Source organism: Oncorhynchus tshawytscha, unplaced genomic scaffold (assembly GCF_018296145.1).
Source record: "Oncorhynchus tshawytscha isolate Ot180627B unplaced genomic scaffold, Otsh_v2.0 Un_contig_7065_pilon_pilon, whole genome shotgun sequence".
Lineage (NCBI taxonomy): Eukaryota > Metazoa > Chordata > Actinopteri > Salmoniformes > Salmonidae > Oncorhynchus > Oncorhynchus tshawytscha.
The window spans coordinates 31,986-52,500 of NW_024609396.1; the positions used below are offsets into that span (position 1 = coordinate 31,986).

General features: G+C 50.4%; 1 protein-coding gene and 1 long non-coding RNA gene across 3 annotated transcripts in view; both read right to left on the bottom strand.

The window, feature by feature from the left end:
- LOC121844711 (eukaryotic translation initiation factor 3 subunit H-like) overlaps positions 1–20,515 on the bottom strand; it is a 73,520-nt gene that overhangs the window by 17,301 nt on the left and 35,704 nt on the right. Inside the window, exon 3 of the mRNA XM_042315127.1 lies at positions 4,491–4,658. Coding sequence (XP_042171061.1) covers positions 4,491–4,658 — 168 coding nt within the window. The remainder of the gene's footprint in view (positions 1–4,490; positions 4,659–20,515) is intronic.
- Positions 3,068–4,475, bottom strand: LOC121844712. Of its 2 annotated transcripts, none has more exons than XR_006082126.1 (3): positions 4,281–4,475; positions 3,714–3,965; positions 3,068–3,569 (listed from the first exon to the last, which is right to left on the bottom strand). It is a non-coding gene; the product is annotated as an uncharacterized LOC121844712 (long non-coding RNA). The 2 variants fall into 2 exon arrangements; XR_006082127.1 differs by having other exon boundaries at positions 3,443–3,485.

The window sequence follows — 20,515 nt, forward strand, 5'->3', positions numbered from 1 at the left end:
ATACAGATGGCACCCTATACAGATGGCACCCTATACAGATGGCACCCTATACCCTATACAGATGGTACCCTATTCCCTAAACAGATGGCACCCTATATAGATGGCACCCTATTCCCTATAGAGCACACTACTTTTGACCAGACAGCCCTATATAGGGAATAGGGTGCCATTTTGAATGAATCCTAGGTATTCATTATTGATTGCCAACAGATTAACAGTGGTCCCTCATTAGACATGCAGAAGACAGAGTGAGTTATGAACTGCTGGTCTTCCTGACACATAGTCAGGGAACATCAGACTCTCCTGTCACGTTCAAGTGTTCAACTGAGGAGCATGTCCCCACAGAGCGCTTGGTAACAACAAGAGTAGTGCACTACTATATAGGGAATAAGGTAACCATTTGGGACAGAGGTCACCCTGAAGATGTCTGAGGACAGGGGACTAATGGAGGAAGACCTGTCAGAGCAATATCATGAGGATGTAACCAACCAAATGTATTTATAAAGCCCTTCTTATATCAGCTGATGTCTCAAAGTGCTATACAGAAACCCAGCCTAAAACCCCAAACAGTAAGCAATGCAGGTGTAGAAGCACGGTGGCTAGGAAAAACTCCCTAGAAAGGCCAGAACCTAGGAAGAAACCTAGAGAGGAACCAGGCTATGAGGGGTGGGCCAGTCCTCTTCTGGCTGTGCCGGGTGGAGATTATAAACTTAGAGAGTAACCAGGCTATGAGGGGTGGGCCAGTCCTCTTCTGGCTGTGCCGGGTGGAGATTATAAACCTAGAGAGTAACCAGGCTATGAGGGGTGGGCCAGTCCTCTACTGGCTGTGCCGGGTGGAGATTATAAACCTAGAGAGGATCCAAGCTATGTGGGGGTGGCCAGTCCTCTTCTGGCTGTGCCGGGTGGAGATTATAAACCTAGAGAGGATCCAAGCTATGTGGGGGTGGCCAGTCCTCTTCTGGCTGTGCCGGGTGGAGATTATAACAGAACCAAGATGTTCAAGTTGTTCTCATATTCACACCATCATGAAGACTTCCTGAAACACAGCTACTGACAGAGGCAGCAGAGGACATGGCCTGGGTCATGTGATCAATCATCAAACCTAATTATGTCCAGCGCCTTCGGGAAGTATTATATAGTATAGTATATCACACATCTGTTTCTGACTTTTACACATTTTGTTGGTACCGCTTGATTTTAAAATAGATTAAAATTTAGATTTTTGTTGTTGTTGTTGTTGTTGGCCTTCCAACAATAACCCTTCATGTCAAAGATGAATGATGTTTTCTACACATTTTGCATGGGGCTGTTTTTTCTCTCCTTCTGTTTTAAAGCTAATTTCCTGCAGTTCTACACAGTATTCCATGTCTTATGTGTGTTTATATGATACCATGGGTCGAAGCCCAACAGAGTAAAAATAAAATGCCTACTCATTCAAGGGTTATTTATTTTTTTACATTGTAGAATAATAGTGAAGACATCAAAACTATGGAATAACACATATGGAAATCATGTAGCCTTGACAGCTTTGCACACTCTTGGCATTCTCTCAACCAGCTTCATGAGGTAGTCACCTGGAATGCATTTCAATTAACAGGTGTGCCTTGTTAAAAGTTAATCTGTGCCATTTCTTTCCGCCTTAATGAGTTTGAGCCAATCAGTTGTGTTGTGACTAGGTAGGGGTGGTATACAGAAGATATCCCTATTTGGTAACAGACCAAGTCCATATTATGGCAAGAACAGCTTAAATAAGCAAAGAGAAACGACAGTCCATCATTACTTTCAGACATGAAGATCAGTCAATACGGAAAATGTCAACAACTTTGAAAGTTTCTTCAAGTGCAGTCGCAAAAACCACCAATGATGAAACTGGCTCTCATGAGGACAGCCCAGAGTTACCTCTGCTGCAGAGGATGAGTTCATTCGAGTTACCTGCACCTCAGAATGCAGCCCAAATAACTGCTTCACAGAGTTCCAGTAACAGCCACATCTCAACATCAACTGTTCAGAGGAGACGGTGTGAAATCAGGCCTTCATGGTCGAAATGCTGCAACAACCAAAAAACAACTATTGTTGGGCTCCCGAGTGGCACGGTGGTCTAAAGCACTGCATCTCAGTGGTTTGATCTTGGGCTTTGTCACAACAGGCCGTGATCGGGAATCCCATGGGGCTGCCCACAATTGGCCCAGCGCTGTCCGGGTTAGGCCGTCATTGTAAAATTAGAATTTTTTCTTAACCGACTTGCCTAGCTCAATATTTTTTTTTTAAAGGACACCGATAAGAAGAGACTTGATTGGGCCAAGAAACACGATCAATGGACATTCAACCAGTGGAAATCTGTCCTTTGGTCTGCTGAGTCCAAATTTAAGATTTTTGGTTCCAACCGCCGTGTCTTTGTGAGACACAGAGTAGGTGAGCGGATGATCTCCGCATATGTGGTTCCCACCGTGAAGCATGGAGGAGGAGGTGTGATGGTGCTTTGCTGGTGACCCAGTCTGTGGTTTATTTAGCATTCAAGGCAACACTTATCCAGCATGGCTACCACAGCGTTCTGCAGTGATACACCATCCCATCTGGTTTGTGTTTTGTGAGACTATCATTTGTTTTTCAACAGGACAATGACCCAACACACCTCCAGGCTGTGTAAGGGCTGTTTGACCAAGAAGGAGAGTAATGGAGTGCTGCATCAGATGACCTGGCCTCCACAATCACCTGACCTCAACCCAACTGAGAAGGGTTGGGATGAGTTGGACCACAGAGTGAAGGAAAAGCAGCCAACAAGTGCTCAGCATATGTAGGAACTCCTTCAAGACTGTTGGAAAGTAATTCCAGGTGAAGCTGGTTGAGAGAATGTCAAGCGTGTGCAAAGGGTGGCTACTTCGAAGAATCTAAAATCGAACATATACTTTTGATTTGTTGAACACTTTTTTCTCTCGTTACAACATGATTCCATATGTGCTATTTCATCGTGTTGATATCTTCACTATTCATCTACAATGTAGAAAATAGTAAAAAATAAAAGAAAAACCCTTGAATGAGTAGGTAGTGTCCAAACTTTCGACTGCATCTTTTTGAACTTTTTTTGGGCCTTGCGGTCCGCATTGGCCCGGTTCTGGGTTTGGCTCCGGTCCGCCAGTAGAGTAGAGTTTTTTTTGGAATTGTTAGTTAGATTACTTGTTGGATTATAACTGCATTGTCGGAACTAGAAGCACAAGCATTTCGCTACACTCGCATTAACATCAGCTAACCATGTGTATGTGACAAATAAAATTTGATTTGATTTGATTATGTCGGGACCGGGGGGGGTTAGGGTAAAAAAAACAACACCTAGCAGCACCTTAACAGCAGAGACAGTAGCATCACTACCACCTAGCAGCACTACCACCTAGCAGCACTACCACCTAGCTGCACCTTAACAGCAGAGACAGTAGCATGACTACCACCTAGCAGCACCTTAACAGCAGAGACAGTAGCATGACTACCACCTAGCAGCACCTTAACAGCAGAGACAGGAGTATCACTACCACCTAGCAGCACCTTAACAGCAGAGACAGTAGCATCACTACCACCTAGCAGCACTACCACCTAGCAGCACTACCACCTAGCAGCACTACCACCTAGCAGCACTACCACCTAGCAGCACTACCACCTAGCAGCACTACCACCTAGCAGCACTACCACCTAGCAGCACTACCACCTAGCAGCACTACCACCTAGCAGCACCTTAACAGCAGAGACAGTAGCATGACTACCACCTAGCAGCACCTTAACAGCAGAGACAGTAGCATCACTACCACCTAGCAGCACCTTAACAGCAGAGACAGTAGCATGACTACCACCTAGCAGCACCTTAACAGCAGAGACAGTAGCATGACTACCACCTAGCAGCACCTTAACAGCAGAGACAGTAGCATGACTACCACCTAGCAGCACCTTAACAGCAGAGACAGTAGCATGACTACCACCTTAACAGCAGAGACAGTAGCATGACTACCACCTAGCAGCACCTTAAACAGCAGAGACAGTAGCAGCACCTTAACAGCAGAGACAGTAGCATGACTGACTACCACCTAGCAGCACCTTAACAGCAGAGACAGTAGCATGACTACCACCTAGCAGCACCTTAACAGCAGAGACAGTAGCATGACTACCACCTAGCAGCACCTTAACAGCAGAGACAGTAGCAGCACTACCACCTAGCAGCACCTTAACAGCAGAGACAGTAGCAGCACTACCACCTAGCAGCACCTTAACAGCAGAGACAGTAGCAGCACTACCACCTAGCAGCACCTTAACAGCAGAGACAGGAGTATCGTGTCAGGGTGGATTGGTAAGGTGTGTGTCAGCTATATAACTTTAGTTTCCATCCAATCTCCACTTACTGTAGGTGAGCATGGCTCACACCGTAGCAGCCTTGTCAGATGTGTGTGTGTGTGTGTGTGTGTGTGTGTGTGTGTGTGTGGTGTGTGTGTCTCAGACGGATGACTTACCGTAGATGAGCACGACAGACTCCTCGATGGCGTGCTGGTAACTGAACTGAGAGTCCAGCAGGGCCCGGCTGACAAATGATCCATAATAGGTTGACTGGTACCAGCCCACATGAAGATGGTCAATGTTGACATGACGAAGAGACCGCATCATCTCCATCTGATACTGGACTAGAGGGGGAGGAGAGAGGGGTGGGGGGAGAAGGAGAGGGGGAGAGGAGAGAGGGGTGGGGGAGAAGGAGAGGGGGAGGAGAGAGGGGGGGGGGGAGAAGGAGAGGGGGGGAGAGAGGGTGGGGGAGGAGAGAGGGTGGGGGGAGAAGGAGAGGGGGAGAGGAGAGAGGGGGGGGGGGGAGAAGGAGGGGGGGGGAAGGAGAGAGGGGGGAGGAGAGAGGGGTGGGGGGAGAAGGAGAGGTGGAGAGAGAGAGAGGGAAGGAAGGAAGGAAGGAAGGAAGGAAGGAAGGAAGGAAGGAAGGAAGGAAGGAAGGAAGGAAGGAGAGAGGACAGGCAGAGGGAGGAGACATTTTTACTTTTTCCATTCATCAGGTAAGTTATAAATACATGACAGCAGACTGAATCAACCATCTCCCTCTCTGCTGGGGAATCAACCATCTCCCTCTCTGCTGGGGAATCAGCCATATTCCTCCCCTGGCCTCCCACTGACAGACAGAATAGAGTAGAGGAAGACCGGAGACAGACAGCACCGGGAGGTTAACGAGGACAGACAGCACATTTACACATCACTCCGAGTGTGACTGTTTGTGTGTGTGTACCATCCCAGTCAATCACAGGACGCAGTCAGAGTCAGACACACACCAGTCTGGCTATTAAGTAACAGAGAGAGAGAGATGGAGAGAAATTGATTCATCCGTGTCTCATTGGCCAGCTGTGGCCTCCAACCCCCCTACTTATCCCCAAACACTCATTCTGGACACCCAACCAGTCCCCCTCAGAACATCCCCCAACCAGTCCCCCCCCCACTCAAAACATCTATCCCCCAACCAGTCCACCCCACTCAAAACATCTATCCCCCAACCAGTCCACCCCACTCAAAACATCTATCCCCCAACAAGTCCACCCCACTCAAAACATCTATCCCCCAACCAGTCCACCCCACTCAAAACATCTATCCCCCAACCAGCCCCCCTCAGAACATCCATCCCCCAACCAGCCCCCCAGAACATCCATCCCTCAACCAGTCCCCCCACACTCAAAACATCTATCCCCCAACCAGTCCACCCCACTCAAAACATCTATCCCCCAACCAGTCCACCAACCTCCCCCACCCCCTCAGAACATCCATCCCTCAACCAGTCCCCCCCCCAGAACATCTATCCCCATACCAGCCCCACCTCTCATTATGGGGTATGGTGATGTCATTATGGGGTATGGTGTTTGATGAGGATTGTTTTTTATTTTTTATTAAACTCATTTTAGAATACGGCTGTAACGTACCAAAATGTTGAAAAAGTAAAGAGATCTGAAGGCACTGTGTGTTTCCCCATCACTGATACTTAGAAGACTAGCAAGTTAAACTAAGGGGATCTGAAGGCACTGTGTGTTTCCCCGTCACTGATACTTAGAAGACTAGCAAGTTAAACTAAGGGGATCTGAAGGCACTGTGTGTTTCCCCGTCACTGATACTTAGAAGACTAGCAAGTTAAACTAAGCTTAAAGAATATATATAGCCCTACAGACAGAACCTGGTTAAATACCAGGGAGAACCTCTCAGGCCTACAGACAGAACCTGGTTAAATACCAGGGAGGACCTCTCAGCCCTACAGACAGAACCTGGTTAAATACCAGGGAGGACCTCTCAGGCCTACAGACAGAACCTGGTTAAATACCAGGGAGGACCTCTCAGCCCTACAGACAGAACCTGGTTAAATACCAGGGAGGACCTCTCAGCCCTACAGACAGAACCTGGTTAAATACCAGGGAGGATCCCTCAGCCCTACAGACAGAACCTGGTTAAATACCAGGGAGGACCTCTCAGCCCTACAGACAGAACCTGGTTAAATACCAGGGAGGACCCTCAGCCCTACAGACAGGAGGGTTAAATACCAGGGAGGACCCTCAGCCCTACAGACAGAACCTGGTTAAATACCAGGGAGGATCCCTCAGCCCTACAGACAGAACCTGGTTAAATACCAGGGGAGGATCCCTCTCAGCCCTACAGACAGAACCTGGTTAAATACCAGGGAGGATCCCTCAGCCCTACAGACAGAACCTGGTTAAATACCAGGGAGGATCCCTCAGCCCTACAGACAGAACCTGGTTAAATACCAGGGAGGACCTCTCAGCCCTACAGACAGAACCTGGTTAAATACCAGGGAGGATCCCTCAGCCCTACAGACAGAACCTGGTTAAATACCAGGGAGGATCCCTCAGCCCTACAGACAGAACCTGGTTAAATACCAGGGAGGACCCCTCAGCCCTACAGACAGAACCTGGTTAAATACCAGGGAGGACCTCTCAGCCCTACAGAGAGAACCTGGTTAAATACCAGGGAGGACCTCTCATCAGGCTGGGCCAGGCTACATCAGAACCTGGTTAAATACCAGGGAGGACATCAGAGAACCTGGACTAAATCAGGCTGGTTACATACCTGGGTACACAGGATCCTCAGCATCAGGCTGGTTAAATCACCCTAACAAGGCTCAGCCTTTTACACTTCTCTAACATCAGGCTGGCACCACTAACATCAGGCTGGGTACACTAACATCAGCACTAACATCAGGCTGGGTAACATCACTCACTAACAGGCTGGGTACACTAACATCACTAACATCAGGCTGGGTACACTAACATCAGGCTAACATCAGGCTGGGTACACTAACATCAGGCTCACTAACATCAGGCTGGGTACACTAACATCACTCACTAACATCAGGCTGGGTACACTAACACACTAACATCAGGCTGGGTACACTAACATCAGGCTGGGTACACTAACATCACTAACATCAGGCTGGGTACTAACACTAACATCAGGCTGGGTACACTAACATCACTAACATCATCACTAACATCAGGCTGGGTACACTAACATCACTAACATCAGGCTAACACACTAACATCAGGCTGGGTAACATCAGGCTAACATCACTAACATCAGGCTGGGTATCACTAACATCAGGCTGGGTACACTAACATCAGGCTGGGTACACTAACATCAGGCTGGGTACACTAACATCAGGCTGGGTACACTAACATCAGGCTGGGTACACTAACATCAGGCTGGGTACACTAACATCAGGCTGGGTACACTAACATCAGGCTGGGTACTAACATCACTAACATCAGGCTGGGTAACATCACTAACATCAGGCTGGGTACACTAACATCACTAACATCAGGCTGGGTACACTAACATCACTAACATCAGGCTAACATCAGGCTGGGTACACTAAACATCACTAACATCAGGCTGGGTACACTAACATCACTAACATCAGGCTGGGTAACATCACTAACATCAGGCTGGGTACACTAACATCAGGCTGGGTAACATCACTAACATCAGGCTGGGTACACTAACATCAGGCTGGGTACACTAACATCAGGCTGGGTACACTAACATCAGGCACTAACATCAGGCTGGGTACACTAACATCAGGCTGGGGTAACACTAACATCAGGCTGGGTACACTAACATCAGGCTGGGTACACTAACATCACTAACATCAGGCTGGGTACACTAACATCACTAACATTAGGCTGGGTACACTAACATCAGGCTGGGTACACTAACATCACTAACATTAGGCTGGGTACACTAACATCAGGCTGGGTACACTAACATCACTAACATCAGGCTGGGTACACTAACATCACTAACATCAGGCTGGGTACACTAACATCACTAACATCAGGCTGGGTACACTAACATCACTAACATCAGGCTGGGTACACTAACATCACACTAACATCAGGCTGGGTACACTAACATCAACATCAGGCTAACATCACTAACATCAGGCTGGGTACACTAACATCACTAACATCAGGCTGGGTACACTAACATCACTAACATCAGGCTGGGTACACTAACATCACTAACATCAGGCTGGGTACACTAACATCTAACATCAGGCTGGGTACACTAACATCAGGCTGGGTACACTAACTAACATCAGGCTGGGTACACTAACATCACTAACATCAGGCTGTACACTAACACACTAACATCAGGCTGGGTACACTAACTAACATCAGGCTGGGTACACTAAACATCACTAACATCAGGCTGGGTACACTAACATCACTAACATCAGGCTGGGTACACTAACATCACTAACATCAGGCTGGGTACACTAACATCAACATCAGGCTGGGTACACTAACACATCACTAACATCAGGCTGGGTACACTAACATCACTAACATCAGGCTGGGTACACTAACATCACTAACATCAGGCTGGGTACACTAACATCACTAACATCAGGCTGGGTACACTAACATCACTAACATCAGGCTGGGTACACTAACACATCACTAACATCAGGCTGGGTAACATCACTAACACAGGCTGGGTACACTAACATCAGGCTGGGTACACTAACATCACTAACATCAGGCTGGGTACACTAACATCACTAACATCAGGCTGGTACACTAACACTAACATCAGGCTGGGTACACTAACATCACTAACATCAGGCTGGGTACACTAACATCAGGCTAACATCAGGCTGGGTACACTAACATCACTAACATCAGGCTGGGTACACTAACATCAGGCTAACATCAGGCTGGGTACACTAACATCAGGCTGGGTACACTAACATCAGGCTGGGTACACTAACATCACTAACATCAGGCTGGGTACACTAACATCAGGCTGGGTACACTAACATCAGGCTGGGTACACTAACATCAGGCTAACATCACTAACATACACTAACATCACTAACATCAGGCTGGGTACACTAACATCACTAACATCAGGCTGGGTACACTAACATCACTAACATCAGGCTGGGTACACTAACATCACTAACATCAGGCTGGGTACACTAACATCAGGCTGGGTACACTAACATCAGGCTGGGTACACTAACATCAGGCATACACTAACATCAGGCTGGGTACACTAACATCATCACTAACATCAGGCTGGGTAACATCACTAACATCAGGCTGGGTACACTAACACTAACATCAGGCTGGGTACACTAACATCACTAACATCAGGCTGGGTACACTAACATCACTAACATCAGGCTGGGTACACTAACATCACTAACATCAGGCTGGGTACACTAACATCACTAACATCAGGCACTAACATCAGGCTGGGTACACTAACAACTAACATCAGGCTGGGTACATCAACATCAGGCTGGGTACACTAACATCAGGCTGGGTACACTAACATCAGGCTGGGTACACTAACATCATCACTAACATCAGGCTGGGGGCTACACTAACATCAGGCTGGGTACACTAACATCAGGCTGGGTACACTAACATCAGGCTGGGTACACTAACATCAGGCTGGGTACACTAACATCACTAACATCAGGCTGGGTACACTAACATCAGGCTGGGTACACTAACACACTAACATCAGGCTGGGTACACTAACATCACTAACATCAGGCTGGGTACACTAACATCACTAACATCAGGCTGGGTAACACACTAACATCAGGCTGGGTACACTAACATCACTAACATCAGGCTGGGTACACTAACATCAGGCACTAACAGGCTGGGTACACTAACATCAGGCTGGTACACTAACACAGGCTAACATCACTAACATCAGGCTGGGTACACTAACATCACTAACATCAGGCTGGGTACACTAACATCACTAACATCAGGCTGGTACACTAACATCACACACTAACATCAATCAACATCACTAACATCAGGCTGGGTACACTAACATCACTAACATCAGGCTGGGTACACTAACATCAGGCTGGGTACACTAACATCAGGCTGGGTACTAACATCAGGCATCACTAACATCATACTAACATAAGGCTGGGTACACTAACATCACTAACATCAGGCTGGGTACACTAACATCAGGCATCACTAACATCAGGCTGGGTACACTAACATCACTAACATCAGGCTGGGTACACTAACATCAGGCACTAACATCAGGCTGGGTACACTAACATCACTAACATCAGGCTGGGTAACATCACTAACATCAGGCTGGGTACACTAACATCAGGCTGGGTACACTAACATCAGGCTGGGTACACTAACATCAGGCTGGGTACACAACATCACTAACATCAGGCTGGGTACACTAACATCACTAACTCAGGGGTACACTAACATCAGGCTGGGTACACTAACATCAGGCTGGGTACACTAACATCAGGCTGGGTACACTAACATCAGGCTGGGTACACTAACATCAGGCTGGGTACACTAACATCAGGCTGGGTACACTAACATCAGGCTGGGTACACTAACATCAGGCTGGGTACACTCACTAACATCAGGCTGGGTACACTAACATCAGGCTGGGTACACTAACATCAGGCTGGGTACACTAACATCAGGCTGGGTACACAGGCTGGGTACACTATCACTAACATCAGGCTGGGTACACTAACATCAGGCTGGGTAACATCACTAACATAACATCAGGCTGGGTACACTAACATCACTAACATCAGGCTGTACACTAACATCTAACATCAGGCTGGGTACACTAACATCAGGCTGGGTACACTAACATCAGGCTGGGTACACTAACATCACTAACATCAGGCTGGGTACACTAACATCAGGCTGGGTACACTAACATCAGGCTGGGTACACTAACATCAGGCTGGGTACACTAACATCACTAACATCAGGCTGGGTACACTAACATCACTAACATCAGGCTGGGTACACTAACATCAGGCTGGGTACACTAACATCAGGCTGGGTACACTAACATCAGGCTCTTTCAGAACAAATAAACATGTTTATAAACTAACTGTCGCTGTCCTCTCCAATGCATCTTAATGTAGATTTCTGTCACGTTTGGTTAGTAGGTCACAACGACTGGTATTTCTGTTAAACACACGAGAACGAACAACTGGAAGAGAGTCGGGGAGAGAAAAATCCAAGTATGAAGTGAGTCACATATCAACGATACGCGTTCCAAATCGTCCCCTATTCCGTCCACAGGGCTAGTGTTAACAGTAGTGTACGACACGCGTTCCAAATCGTCCCCTATATTCCGTCCACAGGGCTAGTGTTAACAGTAGTGTACGAGACGCGTTCCAAATCGTCCCCTATTCCGTCCACAGGGCTAGTGTTACCAGTAGTGTACGAGACGCGTTCCAAATCGTCCCCTATATTCCGTCCACAGGGCTAGTGTTAACAGTAGTGTACGAGACGCGTTCCAAATCGTCCCCTATTCCGTCCACAGGGCTAGTGTTAACAGTAGTGTACGAGACGCGTTCCAAATCATCCCCTATTCCATCCACAGGGCTAGTGTTAACAGTAGTGTACTATATAGGGAATAGGGTGCAGGTCAAGGACCGTCACTCTAGCTGAAGCTCAGAGTCCGGTCTGTTTCCGGCTTGAAATGATCCTCGTACTGCACATCTCTGAACCATAATACTACACACACACACACACACACACACACACACACCAGCAGCCTCCAATCAGAGAGATAATACTGTGGTCTAGAAGCTTCCTTATCCCAGAGTAAAGCCAATTCTATTATATAAATCACGGAGACAATGTGACCCAGCCACATTCACCTCTCCTCTCCTAGCACACGTCCCCAAAACAACACCCTATTGCCTATATAGTGCACTACTTAGACCAGGACCCTATTCCCTAAATAGTACACTACTTAGACCAGGACCCTATTCCCTACATAGCACACTACTTAGACCAGGCACTATATAGTGCACTACTTAGACCAGGGCCCTATTCCCTAAATAGAGCACTACTATAGACCAGAGCCCTATTCCCTATATAGAGCACTACTTTAGACCAGAGCCCTATTCCCTATATAGTGCACTATAGTTTAGACCAGGGCCCTATTCCCTATATAGTGCACTACTTTAGACCAGAGCCCTATTTCCTATATAGTGCACTACTTTAGACCAGACCCTATTCCTATATAGTGCACTACTTTAGACCAGAGCCCTCTTTCCTATATAGTGCACTACTTTAGACCAGAGCCCTATTCCTATATAGTGCACTACTTTAGACCAGGGCCCTATTCCCTATAGTGCACTACTTTAGACCAGGGCCCTATTCCCTATATAGTGCACTACTTTAGACCAGAGCCCTCTTTCCTATATAGTGCACTACTTTAGACCAGGGCCCTATTAGACCAGGGCCCTATATAGTGCACTACTTTAGACCAGGGCCCTATTCCCTATATAGTGCACTAATTTAGACCAGGGCCCTATTCCCTAAAAAGTGCACTACTTAGACCAGAACCCTATTCCCTATATAGTGCACTACTTTAGACCAGGACCCTATTCCCTATATAGTGCACTACTATAGACTAGAGCCCTATTCCCTATATAGTGCACTACTTTAGACCAGGGCCCTATTCCCTACAGAGCACTACTTTAGACCAGGGCCCGATTCCCTACGTAGTGCACTACATTAGACCAGGACCCTATTTCCTAGATAGTGCACTACTTCAGACCAGAACCCAATGGAACCCTATTCCCTATATAGCGCCCTAGATTTAAACAAAAGTAGTACCCCTATAAAAAAAGAGGGGGGATAGTCTGCCATTTGGGGCGCACATGAACGATTCTTCAGTCATTTCTTTAGACCAGTTGGTTCTGCTATCAATCAGTCAGTCGGGGGAGATGGGGAATGAGTTTGCTGTTGATATCCCATCTGCTTTGGTGATTGTGTTGTGTGTCTGTCTGCAAGGGCCCAAAGCAAGGGCCTCCTATACCCCCCACCCTTCTATGTCCCTACGGTTCCTACCCTGCATATGAATGAGACACCTTGATGATGTGATCTAGGGGGATATAAAAAAAAAAACTAATTGTTAAGACTGTCGATTCAGATTCTCATCGTACCGTACGTATGGAGCAGGTGAATGGTCTGTTCAGATCCTCATCGTACCGTACGTATGGAGCAGGTGAATGGTCTGTTCAGATCCTCATCGTACCGTACGTATGGAGCAGGTGAATGGTCTGTTCAGATCCTCATCGTACCGTACGTATGGAGCAGGTGAATGGTCTGTTCAGATCCTCATCGTACCGTACGTATGGAGCAGGTGAATGGTCTGTTCAGATCCTCATCGTACCGTACGTATGGAGCAGGTGAATGGTCTGTTCAGATCCTCATCGTACCGTACGTATGGAGCAGGTGAATGGTCTATTCAGATCCTCATCGTACCGTACGTATGGAGCAGGTGAATGGTCTGTTCAGATCCTCATCGTACCGTACGTATGGAGCAGGTGAATGGTCTGTTCAGATCCTCATCGTACCGTACGTATGGAGCAGGTGAATGGTCTGTTCAGATCCTCATTGTACCGTACGTATGGAGCAGGTGAATGGTCTGTTCAGATCCTCATCGTACCGTACGTATGGAGCAGGTGAATGGTCTGTTCAGATCCTCATCACTAAACCCCCCCCCCACGGAGAGAGATGAGGTTTAAGTGGGAGTGATGATGGAAGTGTCTTCAATAACATTCCATGGGAGAGCAGAGAGGACTATGGGTAATGGCTCCTTTAAAAGCCTGTGCTCTATAATGAAGCCTGGGAGGAGGTAGTTACACGCTATGTGATTCTCATTCAAGTGAAAAGATTCAGAGGGAAAGGTAGTTTCAACAGACGACTTACCTGAGTCTAAAGAGAGAAATATTTACATCATTACGCATTTCCTTATAAAATGGTCCAAACTTCTAGATGCGCATCTCTCTCCATAGACTATTGACAACAGCACAGCTACATTCTCAAACCAAATCTAATTGTATTTGACACATGCGACAGGTGTTACTGTGAAATGTTTACTTACAAGCCCTTATTATCCAACAACGCAGTTCAAGAAAGAGTTAAAAAGAAATATTTACAAAATAAACTAAACGTTTTTTATTTTGATCTACTCTAAATCAAAAACTAACACTATATGTACATAACAATAACGAGGCTATATACAGGGGTATGGAGCAGAGTCAATGAGGCTGTATACAGATCCTCATCGGTACAGAGTCAATGTATGGAGCAGGCTATATACAGGGTCTGTACAGAGTCAATGTGGAGGCTATATACAGGGGTACGGTACAGAGTCAATGTGGAGTCTGCTATATACAGTGTCTTGGAGCAGGTACAGGTCAATGTGGAGGACTATATACAGGGGGGTATGGTACAGAGTCAATGTGGAGGCTATATGAAGCCTGGGGGTAGGTACAGCAGTCAATGTGGAGACTATATACAGGGGGAAAAGAGTCAATGTGGAAAGGCTATTTACAGGGGTACTTACCAGAGTCAATGTGGAGAGCTATATACAGGGGGTACGCATTTCCGAGTCAATGTGGAAATATACAGGGGGTACCGGTACAGAGTCAATGTGGAGGCTATATACAGGGGGTACCGGTACAGAGTCAATAAAATGTGGAGACTATATACAGGGGGTACGGTACAGAGTCAATGTGGAGACTATATACAGGGGGTACATTCTCAAACCAAGTCAATTGGATTTGACTATGCGACAGGTGTTACTGTGAAATGTTCAATTACAAGGCTATTATCCAACAACGCAGTTCAGAGTCAAAAAGAATATTTACAAAATAAACTAAACGTTTTCAATTTGGATCTACTCTAAATCAAAAACTAACACTATATGTACATCAATGTGGAGGCTATATACAGGGGGTACCGGTACAGAGTCAGTGTGGAGGCTATATACAGGGGTACCGGTACAGAGTCAATGTGGAGGCTATATACAGGGTATTACGGTACAGAGTCAATGTGGAGGCTATATACAGGGGGTACCGGTACAGAGTCAATGTGGAGGCTATATACAGGGGGTACCGGTACAGAGTCAATGTGGAGGCTATATACAGGGGGTACCGGTACAGAGTCAATGTGTGGAGGCTATATACAGGGGGTACCGGTACAGAGTCAACAGAAGTCTGATTCTCAAACCTATGTAGAGGACTATATACAGGGGGGTACGGTACAGAGTCAATGTGGAGGCTATATACAGGGGTACCGGACAGAGTCAATGTGGAGGCTATATACAGGGGTACCGGTACCGAGTCAATGTGGAGACTATATACAGGGGGGACCAGGGGTACAGAGTCAATGTGGAGACTATATACAGGGGGTACCGGTACAGAGTCAATGTGGAGGCTATATACAGGGGGTACCGGTACAGAGTCAATGTGGAGGCTATATACAGGGGGTACCGGTACCGAGTCAATGTGCCGGGGTACAGGGGACTATGTATAGATAATAAACAACGAGTAGCAGCAGTGTAAAAACAAAGATATTCATCATCATCATCATCATCATCACTACAGACCATGACAACAGGAAGTCTGATTCTCAAACCACCTCTTTCTAACTAGGAACCTGCTGCTGAGACCAGGGGATGAGACCAGGGGATGAGACCAGGGCGTCAGTCAGTCACATCCCGCTGCTTTCGGTATTATGCATACTAAATGTTGTCAGTCCCTCTATGGTCACATACCAAATGACACAGTATTCCCTAGACCGGGCACTCGCTTTGAGTCAGACCCCTGTGGGTTTTCCTATAGGTCCTGGTCAACAGTAGTGTTGAGTCAGACCCCTGTGGGTTTTCATAGAGGTCCTGGTCAACAGTAGTGTTGAGTCAGACCCCTGTGGGTTTTCATAGAGGTCCTGGTCAACAGTAGTGTTGAGTCAGACCCCTGTGGGTTTTCCTATAGGTCCTGGTCAACAGTAGTGTTGAGTCAGACCCCTGTGGGTTTTCATAGAGGTCCTGGTCAACAGTAGTGTTGAGTCAGACCCCTGTGGGTTTTCATAGAGGTCCTGGTCAACAGTAGTGTTGAGTCAGAGGTCCCCTGTGGGTTTTCCTATAGGTCCTGGTCAACAGTAGTGTTGAGTCAGACCCCTGTGGGTTTTCATAGAGGTCCTGGTCAACAGTAGTGTTGAGTCAGACCCCTGTGGGTTTTCATAGAGGTCCTGGTCAACAGTAGTGTTGAGTCAGACCCCTGTGGGTTTTCATAGAGGTCCTGGTCAACAGTAGTGTTGAGTCAGACCCCTGTGGGTTTTCATAGAGGTCCTGGACAACAGTAGTGTTGAGTCAGACCCCTGTGGGTTTTCATAGAGGTCCTGGTCAACAGTGTGTGCGTTTCCGTATCTGTGTGTGTGTGTGTGTGTGTGTGTGTGTGTGTGTATCTGTGTGTGTGTGTGTGTGTCTGTGTGTGTGTGTGTATTTGTGTATCTGTGTGTGTGTGTGTGTGTGTGTGTGTGTGTGTGTGTGTGTGTGTGCGTGTATCTGTGTGTGTGTGTGTGTGTGTGTGTGTGTGTGTATCTGTGTGTGTGTGTGTGTGTGAATCTGTGTGTGTGTGTGTGTATCTGTGTGTGTGTGTGTGTATCTGTGTGTGTGTGTGTGAATCTGTGTGTGTGTGTGTGTGTATCTGTGTGTGTGTGTGTGTGTATCTGTGTCTGTGTGTGTGTGTGTGTCAGCACCCCTGCAGCAGACAGGGTGGCAGCTCTCCACAGAGCCTTGCTTAACTAAGATTAATTACAGCCAATCAGAGGAACCAGGTGGAACAGAGGAGAACAGGTGAGAGGAGCCACTGAGTCCATTAGAAAATTAACCCTCGCCTCACCAACAACTCCCTGTTCCTTTACTTCCAGCAGGACACACATTTATCACCGAGCTACAGACATGTGGATGCTGCAGAACAGCAGCTCCCCCTGGCTCTCTAGCTCTCTCTCTCCGCCAGTCTCTCCAGCTCTCTTCCCCAGTCTCTCCAGCTCTCGCTCTGCCAGTCTCTCCAGGTCTCGCTCTGCCAGTCTCTCCAGCTCTCTCCCCACCAGTCTCTAGCACCCCCCGTCTTTAGCTCCCCACAACCCCCCGTCCCTCGCTCTCTCTCTCCCCACGTCCCTCGCTCTCTCTCTCCCCACGTCCCTCGCTCTCTCTCTCCCCACGTCCCTCGCTCTCTCTCTCCCCACGTCCCTCGCTCTCTCTCTCCCCACGTCCCTCGCTCTCTCCCTCCCCACGTCCCTCGCTCTCTCCCTCCCCACGTCCCTCGCTCTCTCCCTCCCCACGTCCCTCGCTCTCTCTCCCCCCGTCCCTCGCTCTCTCCCCTCCCCCGTCCCTCGCTCTCTCCCCTCCCCCCGTCCCTAGCTCTCCCCCCCCGTCCCTAGCTCTCTCTCCCCCTAGCTCTCCCCCCGTCCCTAGCTCCCCCCCCCCGTCCCTAGCTCTCCCTCCCGTCCCTAGCTCTCTCCCCCGTCCCTAGCTCTCTCCCCCCGTCCCTAGCTCTCTCCCCCCGTCCCTAGCTCTCCCCCCCTCCTAGCCTCTCTCTCCCCCCGTCCCTAGCTCTCTCTCCCCCGTCCCTAGCTCGCTCGCGTCCCTCGCCCCCCCTGTCCCTAGCTTGCTCTCGCTCTCCCCACGTCCCTCGCTCCCCCCACGTCCCTCGCTCGCTCTCTCCCCACCGCTCGCTCTCCCCCACGTCCCCGCGCTCTCCCCACGTCCCTCGCTCTCCCCACGTCCCTCGCTCTCCCCCGTCCCTCGCTCTCCCCCGCGTCCCTCCCGCTCTCCCCCGTCCCTCGCTCGCTCTCCCCCGTCCCTCGCTCTCCCCGCGTCCCTCGCTCTCCCCCGTCCCTCGCTCTCCCCGCGTCCCCGCGCTCTCCCCGCGTCCCTCGCTCGCTCTCCCCCGTCCCTCGCTCGCTCTCCCCCCGTCCCTCGCTCTCTCTCCCCCCCCCGTCCCTCGCTCTCTCTCCCCCCGTCCCTCGCTCTCTCCCCCCGTCCCTCGCTCCTCTCTCCCCCCGTCCCTCGCTCTCTCCCCCCGTCCCTCGCTCTCTCTCTCCCCCCGTCCCTCGCTCTCTCTCCCCCCGTCCCTCGCTCTCTCCCCCCCGTCCCTCTCTCTCTCCCCCGTCCCTCGCTCTCTCTCTCCCCCGTCCCTCGCTCTCTCTCCCCCACGTCCCTCGCTCTCTCTCTCCCCCACGTCCCTCTCCCCTCTCTCTCTCCCCCGTCCCTCGCTCTCTCTCTCCCCCCGTCCCTCGCTCTCTCTCTCCCCCGTCCCCGCTCTCTCTCTCCCCCCGTCCCTCGCTCTCTCTCTCCCCCGTCCCTCGCTCTCTCTCTCCCCCGTCCCTCGCTCTCTCTCCCCCCGTCCCTAGCTCTCTCTCTCCCCCCCCGCTCTCTCTCTCCCCCCGTCCCTAGCTCTCCCTCTCCCCCGTCCCTAGCTCTCTCCCCCCGCCCCTAGCTCTCCCTCCCCCGTCCCTAGCTCTGCCCCCCCCCCCGTCCCTAGCTCTGCTCTCCCCCCGTCCCTAGCTCTGCCCCCCGTCCCTAGCTCCTCTCTCTCCCCCCGTCCCTAGCTCGCCCTCTCCCCCCGTCCCTAGCCCTCTCTCCCCTCTCTCCCTCGCCCTCCCCCGTCCCTCGCCCTCTCTCTCTCCCCGCCCTCTCTCTCCCCGTCTCTCCCCTCTCTCTCTCTCCCCTCTCTCTCTCCCCGTCTCTCGCCCTCCCCCCCTCTCTCTCTCCCCGTCTCTCCCCTCTCTCCCCTCTCCCTCTCTCCCCCGTCTCTCCCCCGTCCTCTCTCTCCCCGTCTCTCGCCCTCTCCCCCCTCTCTCCCCCTCTCTCCCTCCCCTCTCTCTCCCCTCGTCTCTCGCCCTCTCCTCGCCCTCCCGTCTCTCTCTCCCCGTCTCTCGCCCTCTCTCCCAGTCTCTCGCCCGTCTCTCCCCGTCTCTCTCCCCTCTTTCCCCCCCGTCTCTCGCCCTCTCTCCCCCCCTCGCTCTCTCTCCCCCGTCTCTCGCCCCTCTCTCCCCGTCTCCCCCTCTCTCTCCCCTCTCTCCCCTCTCTCTCCCCGTCTCTCGCCCTCTCTCTCCCCGTCTCTCTCTCTCCCCGTCTCTCGCCCTCTCTCCCCGTCTCTTGCCCTCTCCTCCCCGTCTCTCGCCCTCTCTCTCCCCGTCTCTCGCCCTCTCTCTCCCAGTCTCTCGCCCTCTCTCTCCCCTCTCGCCCTCTCTCCCCGTCTCGCCCTCTCCCCTCTCTCGCCCTCTCTCTCCCCGTCTCTCGCCCTCTCTCTCCCCGTCTCTCGCCCTCTCTCTCCCCGCCCTCTCTCTCCCCTCTCTCTCCCCGTCTCTCTCCCCGTCTCTCCCCCTCTCTCTCCCCGTCTCTCGCCCTCTCTCTCCCCGTCTCTCGCCCCCTCTCTCTCTCCCCGTCTCTCGCCCTCTCTCTCCCCCCGTCTCTCGCCCTCTCTCTCCCCGTCTCTCGCCCTCTCTCTCCCCGTCTCTCGCCCTCTCTCTCCCCGTCTCTAGCCCTCTCTCTCCCCGTCTCTAGCCCTCTCTCTCCCCGTCTCTAGCCCTCTCTCTCCCCGTCTCTAGCCCTCTCTCTCCCCATCTCTCGCCCCGTCTCTCCCCGTCTCTAGCCCTGTCTCTCCCCGTCTCTAGCCCTCTCTCTCCCCGTCTCTCCCTGACGGTGTCCTTGTGATGGTGTTAGTCCTTTCTCTTTCTGACTATTGAAGAACAGAATTCCTTTATTTATTCTGAGAGGTTGACTGTGTGATATTTGATTGCTTCTTGTGTAAATATTTCTGTCTGGATTTTAATGATTTGTTTGTAGTGGGTTGGTCATATTACACAAGCTGCACCGGCAAGTAGACACCCTGTGGCCCGGCGCAGACACCCTGTGGCCCGGCGCAGACACCCTGTGGCCCGGCGCAGACACCCTGGGGCCCGGCGCAGACACCCTGGGGCCCGGCGCAGACACCCTGTGGCCCGGCGCAGACACCCTGTGGCCCAGGCGCAGACACCCTGGGGCCCGGCGCAGACACCCTGGGGCCCGGCAGACACCCTGGGGCCCGGCAGACACCCTAGGGCCCGGCAGACACCCTAGGGCCCGGCAGACACCCTAGGGCCCG